The sequence below is a fragment of the Cuculus canorus genome, chromosome 21, assembly GCF_017976375.1.
Source record: "Cuculus canorus isolate bCucCan1 chromosome 21, bCucCan1.pri, whole genome shotgun sequence".
NCBI lineage: Eukaryota > Metazoa > Chordata > Aves > Cuculiformes > Cuculidae > Cuculus > Cuculus canorus.
In genome coordinates, this window is record NC_071421.1 from 131,046 (window position 1) to 142,904 (window position 11,859).

The window sequence follows — 11,859 nt, forward strand, 5'->3', positions numbered from 1 at the left end:
TGTCTGTAGGGAGTTTCCACCCCCTGCATTGTCTGTTTTAAGTATAAAAGCCTGTACTCAGCATCTGTGATTCAAACACCAAAATGAAGTTGAAAGGAGGGAAGCAGGAGACCTCCGACTGCAGTGAAGGTTCGAAGGGGGTAAGTATGCCAAACTCTATGCACCCACTTTCAGCATCCCAGAGATACAGAGCCAAGCTGTTTGGGATCTGCAGTCATTTGTAGAGGAAGGAGCAGACCAAGACCTTTTGGGCTGGCATACTCCCAGCTGATCTTGCAGGGAGAGCAGAGATGCTGATGCCTTTGACCCAGGTTTATGTCCGTCTGCAGCACAGCATTGTACTGAGTCTCCTGATTCTCTCTCTTTGCAGCTGACCTACTGTGTAACTTCTGTGTGACTTTCCCCCTTTTCTGTGTGAATTTTCTTTCCAACTTTCTAATCATTTTTGGGCTGCAGATGCTTCTGGATGGGTGCTGCTTTTCCCAGCAGCATTTTTGTGGAATCTTGCACAATGTGAAGGTTTTCCTAGAAGTGCTGAATGTAAATAATTAACACCAGTGGCTCTTTTTAACTCCTGGGATTTGTTTAACGAGAGCAACACAGCCTGCTTTTCATCACCAATGAGAAAATGTCAACAGCTTACTCCTAGAAAATGTAGCTGGAAGCCCTAGCTTCCTCCTGATCCTTAATCTGAGTTTGGCTTGAATTTTGATCTCCTGCAGTGCCTTAAACTCTGCTGATCTCTGTAGGTGAGCTGCTGAGGAATATAAGGAGTACCAGCAGCTACTTGGACAAATGTTCAATTGGGAAATGAGAGATCCTTTATGTGGAGCCTGAGTTGAGTGTTGGGGCATGAAACCTTGCAGACATTAAGGCCAATAATGGTGACAAAGATATGTGTGTGAATGAAAAATGACTTTATTGGTGTGGCAGCAGTGAGAGAGATCAGTGAGCTATAAAGCAAAAGAACCAGAACAGCTCAGCAACACAGCAGGACCAGCCTGAGGAATGAATAGCAACTAAATTGTTGCAGAAAACAAGTTGCTTGTAACCCCACATTGGTGCCACTAACGTGGCTGGTGATCCTACTCAGATGGCAATTTCGCCCTTCTGTTTAATTGCAAAGTGCTGCTTTTGTAACCCATAACGAAGCCCTCGCTGAGCTGCTTGGATAAGTTCTAATTGGCTTCAATGGCAATTGGATTAGATCCATAAACAGCTTGATGCTCAAATGTAGGAGGCAGAACAAATGAACAGGAAAGGGATTTTGCCACTTAATGCAAAATCTCTTCCTTTTCAAGCTTTCCTGTGCTGATATCCTCCGTTATTTCACTAACCAATTTGCATGTTGGAAAAAGAATAATTGCATACAACTTAGTTCCCTACGGGGTGGTATTCTAAGAATGATAACTTAGAAGTTATTCATCATTCAAATGATCCATCAACACCAACAAAGAGTAGAATGAATTATTGTAATGACTATGTGCAAATTAAGTAGAACAAAATGACTTATAATGAAAGAACCCATTGGGCTTTCTTTATACAGTAACATGAAATGCAAACCACACAAGGCGAGTCTTGGGGCATTTCTGTTTTTTACTGAATGCCATTTATGCCTATAAATCAAACCTGCTTCCAAGGTGTTTTTCTGTGTGTTTTTTTCCCCTCTACAGAAAATGACACTTTTGCTTGCCTTGGTGACACTGATATCTGCATTTGGATCTTCTTTCCAGTATGGCTACAACGTGTCTGTCATCAATTCTCCATCCCCGGTAGGTTGGACTGTGGGGTGAACCATGACCTAGGTGTAGGTTTAAAAACAAATAAGGCAGGAGTGTAATAATAGATTACGGGTGTTTGTAGGGAGATGCTTGCACTTCCCTGTGCTTTGAGTCAGCAGGCATCCGGTTAAAAAAAGTTCCCCAGGGAAGGAAACCCTTCTTTCCTTTATTTATGTTAAGGTGTATAACTTTATGCCCAGAAGAGACAGGACATGAGGAACAGCTTCCCGTCCTGAAACCAGGCAAATCCTATAAAGCAGGGTAACTTGTAGCAACAGTTTTCTATTCCAGGTTTCTAATCACCCTCTTAAATTCATTTTCTAACTCACCAGTTCTGGTTTTGATCTACACATTTGTCTAAAGCTTTATGGCATTTGCTGTTAACTCTCTTTTATAGTTAAATATGCTCTGTATTTCATTCCAGTACATGAAAGACTTTTACAACCAAACCCACTTCAACAGGACTGGAGTGCCTATGGACAAGAGCTTCCAGACACTGCTCTGGTCTCTTACTGTGTCCATGTACCCTCTGGGTGGCTTCGTTGGGTCCCTCGTGGTATGGCCTCTTGTCAACAGTTGTGGTCGGTACGTGACAGTGATGCTTAGCACTCTTCAGCAGTCATAAAATCATAGAATAGTTTTGGTTGGAAGGGACTTGAAAGGTCATCTAGTTCCTACCCCCTTGGGACGGGGAGGGACATGTCCCACTAGATCAGGCTGCCCAAGGCTCCAACCTGGCCTGGAACACCTCCAGACTGCTGGGCTCAGACAAGACCTGCCCCACCGGTCACTCCAGCTTGCCAAGCCCATCAGGAGCATGATTGTTTTCCACACACCCTGATGGCAAGGCAGGTGGGCTAGTGACTAGTTGCTGGGCTCAGCAGTGTTTTTTCATATGTGTAGAAGACTTTAAATGGTTTCAATACGGTCAAGGCCAGGCTTCGTGCTTGGCGCTGAGCCAGGTGGAGAGCAATGGTGAACGTCCTGGGCTGGGATTCGAGCTTCTGCTGACTGGTGTTTCCTGAGAAAGTTCAGTTCTTGAAGCCTTCAGTCCCTGCAGGCAATAATGGGACAATCGTCATTTTCTCTTGGATCAGTCTGTGGGATGCTGATTCATTTCAGTTTTGGAAGGGATAGCACAGAGGGGATCTTTCTGCTTTTGGGGCCTTACGAAGAAAAAAAAAAATCCAACCAGAATCTGTCTCCTTCTCTACTACTTTGCAGAAAGGGCACTTTGCTGATAAATAACCTCTTCTCCATTGCTGCAGCCATCCTTATGGGAACTTCAGAGCTATCAAAAACTCCTGGAGTAATCATCTTCTCACGGTTTATCATGGGAATATATGCTGGTAAGTGAAAGATTGGATGGTAAAGGGAGAGCAACCAATATGTTCTTGGCTATATAAAGGGGTTTTTTTATATTCTCACAACAGATGGTTTCACAGGTAGCTGTTTTAGCTATACATCTGCATAACAATGCTGTCCTTGCTTGATTAACAGTTGTCATCTGCGTGTTGCAGGACTACTAAAGATCTCTAGTAAACGATGGCAGTGAGACTGAAATTTAAGATGTAGGGAGACTTGTGTCTGTAGAATCATAGAATAGTTTGGGTTGGAAGGGACCTTAAAGCCCATCCAGTTCCAATGCCACTGCCATGGGCAGGGACACCTCCCACTACATCAGGCTGCCCAAGCCCCATCCAACCTGGCCTCGAACACCTCCAAGGATTGGGCAGCCACCAGCTTCCCTGGGCAACCTGTTCCAGGGCCTCAGCACTCTCATTGTGAAGAAATTCTTCCTTATGCCTAGTCTAAATCTGCCCCTCTCCAGTTTATACCAATTGCCCCTCGTCCTATCACTACTACCCTTTGTAAACAGTCCCTCCCCAGCTTTCTCATAGCCCGTTCAGGTACTGGAAGGTGGCTCTAAGGTCTCCTCGAGCCTTCTCTTTTCCACACTGAACCACCCCAACTCTCTCAGCCTGTCCTTGTAAGGGAGGCGCTCCAGCCCTCGGATCATCTTTGTAGCCTCTTCGGGACCCATTCCAACAGCTCCATCTCCTTATGTTGATAATTAGAGACCTGGACACAATACTCCAGATGAGCTCTCACAAGAGAGGAATAGAGGGGCAGCTCAGGACACGTTTGGTTTCTGGGCTGCGAGTGCACATTGCTGGCTCATATTGAGCTTCTCATCAACCAGCACCCCAAGTCCTTCTCTGCAGGGCTGTTCTCAATCAAAAAAAAATGCGGCTATTCTCTGCAGTAAACATCTGCTAGGCACTGGAGCTCCAACAGCCAGGAAACCTAGTGATGATTATCTGTTTTCCCAGATACCTTAAAGCAGATAGCCTGGGATTTTTTAATGTTTATTGGGTTTTTTGGGTGCTTTGGGTTTTTTTGCTTTTTAATGTAACATGAACAGAATAAATACTTCTAAATCAAAGTCATTGGAGATGATGCCAGATCCAATAATCCAGTCCTGGAACTGACTGTTCTTCCTGCAGGAGAAAAGAAATGTTAAAAGGGAGAGCAGAGGAGCTAGGGCCACTGGATTTACCATAAGGACCGTTGGAAGCCAAGGAGAAGGCTGTCTGAGTTGCTGTTATGAGTGGCTCTATTAGATCTGTAGGAATAAGGAACAAACAGAAACCGAGAATGTCTGGGTACCCCACACAGTACTGTATAGAGTATGTGCCGAACCAGGTTGATAGGGGTCCTAACAGCATTTTGGCTCAGTCAATTGGTGTTAGGCTAGTGAGGCTGACATGCTTCGTGATTTATTAGTGAGCTGGGATATCCTGTAAAGATAGAATGAGAAGACGAGAAACCACCACAGGAAAACAACTTGCTCTGTAACATGCAGCAATTGCAGTTGATGAGGTAAGGCAGGAAATTCATCCAGTCCAAAGGCTTTATTTTGGCTTTTGACTTTTCTAAGCCTGGCAGCTGCTTTTAGTGTTAGTTGTCTGAGTAAATACTAAGGGATCTGCTAAGTGTGATCCCTCTTTCCAGTTATAAATAACTGACTAAGGAATCTGTACTGGCTAACCCAACTTGTCCTTTGCAGCTTGACCTCACTCCAGCTGTGAATGTTGTGGCTGGGGAGGGAAGCTGCTGAAACAAGGCAGGCTGCTTCAGGCTCTGGTGGGATCCAAGAGTCACCCTGCCTCGCAGAAGGGCAGTTCTGGTGCTGGTAACAGTGTCTGCAGCCCTGGACTACACAGGGTCCCTCTGTGACAGGCTTGATCCATTCAAGTCTGAACAGTTCGAAAGACACTGTCACTTGAATGCAGTAGTCCAAGAGTCACTGCCAACGTGTTTTAAGTTGGGTCCAGACAATTAAATGACTGGCTATAGTGCAGACTTAAACCACCATACCTGATAAGTTTAGTTTTATAATGTTTTCTAGTGGCTTTAATATTTATTCTGTGCCTTTTGGCTCTCAGATAACAGCTCGATCACCTTTGTAACTCCAAACTCCTGAAGGCTATGAACTTTAGAAATGTAAGATAAGAGTTTTATGTGGCCATTTGACTCCAGGAATTCGTGTTACATGCCAAGCTTTACAGCATCGTCATGGGAGCTGGCAGCTCACCAGGGTTACCGTGGGTAACCATGTGACGTTCCTCAAAATAACCTGTGTCCTTACTGTTCCATTCATGTAGAAATACCCACTCCAGCATGCTGTCTGTAAGAGATCTTAAACCACCAAACCTCTCCGCAAAACCTTTACTGAGCAAGTAAAGCAAGAGGTTACATCCCTCTGCCCTTAAATCAGCTTATTTAGATACTCTTAACTTGTTTTAGGGGAAGTAGAAATTCTTCCATTCTGCTTTGGGTTGTTTCCAAACCTGAAGTAGAACACAATTATTCTTTGCGTGTTGCACGTTGAAGTACTTGCAGACCTTGCTGGGAGAAAGCTAATTTGGGGAAGGTGAACATCAAGAGCCCCATAATCATCTGCCAGGTCTGTATGCAAGACAGTCTACTGCCATCCTTCCCAGAATCCTACAATGCTTCGCTGCTGAGCAGTTAATAAGCTAGACCCTTGCAGCACCAAAAGGTGAGCAGGTTGCAGTCCTAAGGCCCACCATGCACGTGTGGTTGGTTCCTTACTGTATTTTAATTGAAATGAGTGAAACCATCTAGGCCCCTTAAATTATCTCCAGCACTGGGGTGTATCTGCAGCTTAGCCACAGAGATGATATCTGTCTGAAGGTATGTGAATGTAACACAGAAAGCCTTGGCGAAGGAACAGCATTATTTACAAACAGAGAGGCAGTGGGACAAACTTCTTTAACAACAGCACCTGGAGAAAACTGAGTTCCTGGGCCTTTCTGAGGACACTAGATACAGTAGATGGATTTTATACTTCTCCACCTATTGAATGAATTGATGCCACATAGTTTTTGTCCACGTTGCTCTGAAGATTGAGGAGAACAGATGACATTCACTGGCCAGAAGATATTAAAACTTCATCTGTAGAAAGAGGGTTTGAGTGTAAGGTTTCCATGTGCCCTGTGGGCCAGCAGGGATCATTTGAGTCTCACATGGGGAAAAAGGAGATTTACAGAAGATGGTGAGCATGCTGATGTCAGACAGCTTCATGTCTAACATTGTTCTCTACCCACCAGGTCTGGCTTCCAATGTGGTTCCAATGTTCCTTGGAGAACTGTCCCCCAAAAATCTGAGAGGTGCTATTGGGGTAGTACCCCAGCTCTTCATCACTCTAGGGATCCTTGTAGCTCAGATCCTTGGTCTCCACAGAATCCTCGGGAATGACGAAGGTAAAGCCCTTGCTCGGGACTTTTCTGTGGGCTCCACTGGGGAAAGATTTCTCATAGCTGTCACTGTGTCTCACTTGTTGCAGGCTGGCCTGTGCTGCTGGGGCTCACTGGGATCCCATCCCTAATTCAGCTCCTCACACTGCCCTTCTTCCCTGAGAGTCCCAGATATCTGCTGATACAAAAGGGCAACGAAGAGCAAGCTCGACAAGGTACAGTATCATCATCTAATGAAAGGGGAGGTGGAACAGGGTAGATCTGACTGTGGGACATGACTGACAGTGAAGGAAGCAAGTGTGAAATTCTTCATTGACATGTTGCAGGTGTATGGCTTTCTTGCAACATTGCTATTTTCTCTGTGTATGTGAATCCCTGACTTCCCACCATGGAAGCACTGCTGTCCATGGCTTACATATTGTTCAGTCTTTATTTGAAGCAAGAGAGCTCACTATAGCTCTCTGGGGTCCATAACCCACCTTCTTCTCCCAACTAGCTTTACAGAAGCTGAGAGGCTGTGATGATGTGGATTATGAGATAGAAGAAATGCGCCAAGAAGACCTGTCAGAAAAGGAAGGAGGACATTTCTCTGTGCTCAGCCTGTGTACCTTCAGAGCCTTGCGATGGCAGCTCATCTCTATTGTGGCCATGATGATGGGACAGCAGCTGTCTGGGATTAATGCGGTGAGTGAGAAAAGGTAAAGAGATGGGGCTGGGGTAAAGGGATGAGGCTTTAGTGTGGGTTATGTAGGGTGGCGCTGAGACAGGACCTAGAATCTAGGACACAGGAGTACCCTTTCGTCATGAACACTGATTCTGTATCATGTTGTGGTAGGTTGACCCTGGCCTTTACCAAACCCAGTACATACATTTACTAGATACAGAGTCAAACTGTCCTGTTATGATAGTTTGGATGTTTTTAGAGTAAGGTGCTTGTGCCTGGATCCATACACCAATGTCTCCAGAAATGAAAAAATTCAATTCTTAGGCTTCTGTGCACAAGTTCCAGGATGTAGAAGTGGCCAAAATGGGATTCCTGTGTTCTGGCTTTGGCCACATATAAACGCAGCTGTGGTTTTGCTGCAGGTCTTCTACTACGCAGACAGTATCTTCCAGTCAGCAGGTGTGCCTGAGAACGATGTCCAATATGTGACCGTGTCGATAGGTGCCATCAATGTTGTTATGACTTTGCTTGCTGTAAGTTTCTATTTGGGCTCTTTCGACTTCTACCATGTCTGGTCTTCCCTGTCTGTCACTGTTTAAATTATCAGGCTGTTATTAACACACACTGTGAGCTGCTTTGCACAGCAGATGCCCTGCGGTGTCACTTGGTTGAAGGGAGCTCTGTTGAAGTGATTAATCATGCTGATCTCTCGCATGCCTCAGAAGTTTTCAGTCTCTGGTCTGCAGGCTGATAGGTGATTTTTTGCTGTCCAGTGTTACCTTGTAGGGATTCTACACAGTTCTCACTGGGCCTGGGGACCGAAGGGTGGCCTGTGTATTCTCTGTGTCATTGACACATTCAGCTTTTTGCAGTTCCTGGGTGGCTTCATGCCCACAATCCATCAGTAGATGGTGGAAATTTCACTGAATTCCTTAAAAGACAAAGATTACCTTAATTTTTGGGGGGGAATAATCAGCACTGTGCCCTAGCTCTCTGATTTCTCACCCTCTTCTGTCTCTTTCAGGTTTTCATCGTGGAATCCCTAGGAAGGAGAATCCTTCTCCTTGCTGGCTTTGGTTTATGCTGTGTCTCCTGTGCAGTGCTAACTTTGGCCCTCAGTCTCCAGGTGTGTCATTGAATGGCTCAGGTGATGCTACCGATGCATTTCTAGATCTTCCAGCAGACAGGCCATTGGTATATTTTGAAGTTGTTTCTACAACCTGGGCAGGAGGGGGACAGTATGAAAGGTCTCTATCCTTGTACATCTACTTTGAGTAGGCCCAGGAAAAGCTATGGTCCTGCTTGTCTAAATAGAATCATAGAATAGTTTGGGTTGAAAGGGACCTTAAAGATGATCCAGTTCCAACCCCCAGCTGTGGGCAGGGACACCTTCCACTAGATCAAGCTGCCCAAGGCCTCATCCAACCTGGTCTTGAACACCTCCAGGGATGGGGCAGCCACCACTGCTCTGGGTAGCCTCTGGCAGTGCCTCACCACTCTCATAGTGAAGAAATTCCTCCTTAAATACTATTTCTTTTAAGTCCTGTTCATGGTCCCTGTTGCATCCATTTGATGGAAGCAAGGATCATACCCGGACTATGATTTTTGTGGCTAGCTATGGATACATGTGGCAACGGAGAGCGGCACTGGCTCTAGAATGCCTTCAAATCTTACTTCAAGATTATGTGATGTTCGGATAAGAACCACATCTAACCTGTGGTTACATTCTTCACAGACCACTTTCTTATGGATGTCTTACCTCAGCATTGTGTGCGTCATTGTTTACATCATTGGGCATGCTATTGGAGCCAGTAAGTATGCACAGTTTAGTATACTGTCCTCCACAAACTGAGTTAAGCCAAGTGTTATAGAAACATACAATGATGGAACAGTTTGGGTTGGAAGGGATCTTAAAGCCCATCCAGTTCCAATCCCCTGCCATGGGCAGGGACACCTCCCACTGAATCAGGGGCTCCAAGCCCCATCCAACCTGGCCTGGAACACCTCCAGGGATGGGGCAGCCACCATTGCTCTGGGTAACTAGGGCCAGTGCCTTCCCACCCTCATAGGAAAACACTTCTCTGTAGGATCTCCTCTCAATCTCCCATCTTTCAGCTTAAAACCATTCCCCCACATCCTGTCCCTGCACTCCCTGATAAAGAGCCCTGAATTTCAAATCAAAAGCTCTGTGGAGCTAATCCAAGGAGATGGAATTTCTTCACCATGTGGCCATACACCTTGTTGGTTGTCTGCCAGGCTTATATTCCAGTGATTTGCTGACTGTTTCCATAAGGCATGTAAGTATCTGGCTTTCAAGAGGAAAAGCCAAGGCACAATTGTGCGTGTGCCTGATTTTCCCTCAGTAAATTCTGAAGCATAACTACAGATAGTAATCCCTACCAACTGGGCAGAAATGTTGCGTACTGGCATCTATAGGCAGCAAATCAATGCAAGCAACTCACATTATACCTGTGACCCTGCAAATCACTTTGCAGAAAGAAGATGTGCACGTAGATGCGGGTATTGGAAAGACTTTGTCCTGACTCAGTTTCTGAGCATGGTAGTTGTCTGTTTAGCTTGGAAAGCCCTGCCAGATCCTTGCTGGATGGGGCGCTGTGTGTTTGAAATTGCTGTAGAGGCAGATAGAATTATTATTACAAACAACCCTCTCTTTTCCATCTATGCCATCAGGCAGATTCAAGCTTCAGGGCAAGGAGATTACTGAAGGGAGACCCTCCAGCCCAGCTGGACCTGTGGCCTGACCCAGGACTGTTTCTGCTTAACCATGCTGCAAGGCAGCAGCACGGGGCACCAGCCTGAGGGCTTGTTCCACAAGTTGCTTTCCATCACTTGCATGTGTTGGGATGTTTTCTGTTTTTCTTTTTTCAAGAGGCAATCGCTTGCTTAGTTGCAGCTCAGAGGATGCTTTCTGCAGAGACAGTTTGTGTTTATCAACCTTATTTTACAATTTGTGCTGGAGAGAGGTTCATGGCTAAGGTGCAGCCATAGAGAAGAGGCTGATTGGTGTATGTGAGCCTAGGGAAAGTCATTTAGTTGTCCTGGTTTTGTTTGTTTGTTTTTTTTTATTTAATCCTTTATTTGACTTATTGGCTGTTTCTAAAACTAGTAGTTTAGAAACCATTGGCTGCCACTGAAATGAACAGCGTAATCTAGGAACTTAGAGTGGGGGAAATTGCCTTTGAGATGTCCAAATACACAACTGTCTTCCAGGTCCAATTCCTTTTGTGATGATCACGGAGATGTTCCTCCAGTCATCCCGGCCTGCGGCGTTCATGGTGGGTGGGTCTGTGCACTGGCTAAGCAACTTCACTGTGGGGTTTGTGTTTGTCTACATGGAGGTAAGATGCAACTGCACAACAGGACAAGACCTCAACTTAAAATTAGCATCTTCATCCCTGTGTTATTACAGGGAACCTTTTTTAATCCTGAGACCTGTAAATGCCCAAGGTGATTTTTTTAGCTGAATGTCTGATTCTGAATTTAGGAGCATGGAAAAGTGTGCAAATTCCTCATCCTCCACTTTAACTTGTTCTAGCTTTTGACCTCTGGGTCAGCAGTTAGAACTGATCCCCATTAATAGGGCTCCATAAATTGCTACAGCTGCTGATTTTACCATGTGCAAAGGGAGCTGGTAAGTTGAGTTTGATTTATGTAACAAAACCTCACCCTCATTTTCCAGTAAATCCATGGTGGTTCCCAACAAATCCATGCTGGTAGTATGAGAGGACAGAATCTAGAACCACCTCTAACTTCTAGTTGTTCAACTTACAATATGTGCACATCACTGTGCCTGGTTTTTTTTGTGGCTATTGCTTGCTCAAATCATGCAAACTACACAACTGGAATATTACTCTGAACCTTCTCTGTCTCCTTTCATTGCGCTAGGAGGGACTGGGGCCCTACTGCTTTCTCATCTTCTGTGCCATCTGCCTCACCACGATAGTTTACATCTTCTTCATTGTTCCTGAAACAAAGAACAAAACCTTCATGGAAATCAACAGGATCATGGCCAAGAGGAACAAGGTGGAAATTCCTGAAGATGAAGAGTTTAAGGATTTCCACACTGTCCCAGGTGGACAGGCAGTGAAGAAAGAAATCTCCAGCAGTGAGCTGTGACCTAGCCCAGCGTTTGGCCTGGCACAGACATATTTCAGTATCTGTTCAGCGGGAAAACAAATACTTCAATTCATCCTTTTATACTGATCTTCGTTCAGGCCTTCTATGAACTTCCCATTGAGGAAGTTTCCAAATAAACCATGGTGTGTTGAGAGTGTTCTCATTGTGAATAATTAGCAGGACCATTCTACATCATGGCATAGCCACTGCCAAGGCAAATTACCCACTCATGGTATTTGTCACAGGGAAAAAGGCAGCATCCTCAGCCAGCTCAGTTCCTGTGATCAAGTAACCGATGTCATAAGGTGATGCATGTCTCTGATGTCCTGACTGACACAAGCCAGCACCTGGGCTGGGTTTTGGTTAGTTGTGTGCAAGGAGTGCATGATGTATCTCTGAGGAACTGTCATTCATGTATTTGAGGGTGCAGCATGAGTGATGCCAGCATTTGATGTTCTGAGGTGGAGCGGTTCAGCTGTTTTGAGGTACTTTG

The 11,859-nt window shown here is 45.2% G+C and overlaps 1 protein-coding gene across 3 annotated transcripts; it reads left to right on the forward strand.

Moving 5' to 3' along the window:
- On the forward strand, positions 1-11,408 carry SLC2A5 (solute carrier family 2 member 5). 3 transcript variants are annotated; one of them, XM_009556710.2, is made up of 12 exons: positions 1-140; positions 1,674-1,772; positions 2,206-2,366; positions 3,006-3,130; positions 6,419-6,571; positions 6,655-6,780; positions 7,062-7,249; positions 7,652-7,762; positions 8,254-8,355; positions 8,965-9,040; positions 10,461-10,588; positions 11,136-11,408. In XM_009556710.2, exons 1-12 carry the CDS (start codon positions 84-86, stop codon positions 11,364-11,366), a joined length of 1,557 nt encoding a protein of 518 aa, XP_009555005.1. In that variant the 5' UTR covers positions 1-83; the 3' UTR covers positions 11,367-11,408. The 3 variants fall into 3 exon arrangements, with proteins under 3 accessions (XP_009555005.1, XP_053941667.1, XP_053941668.1); XM_054085692.1 differs by lacking the exons at positions 1-140; positions 1,674-1,772 and having other exon boundaries at positions 2,233-2,366; positions 3,050-3,130; XM_054085693.1 differs by lacking the exons at positions 1-140; positions 1,674-1,772; positions 2,206-2,366; positions 3,006-3,130 and adding an exon at positions 5,061-5,847.
- Positions 11,409-11,859: the final 451 nt, after the last annotated feature.

What these genes read in the sequence shown, in the direction of transcription:
- SLC2A5 (XM_009556710.2), top strand. Translation starts at nt 84, where the DNA reads ATGAAGTTGAAAGGAGGGAAGCAGGAGACCTCCGACTGCAGTGAAGGT. An exon ending in TCATCAATTCTCCATCCCCG is followed by an intron (nt 1,773 to 2,205) that starts GTAGGTTGGACT and finishes ATTTCATTCCAG; the next exon opens with TACATGAAAGACTTTTACAA. An exon ending in CTTGTCAACAGTTGTGGTCG is followed by an intron (nt 2,367 to 3,005) that starts GTACGTGACAGT and finishes ACTACTTTGCAG; the next exon opens with AAAGGGCACTTTGCTGATAA.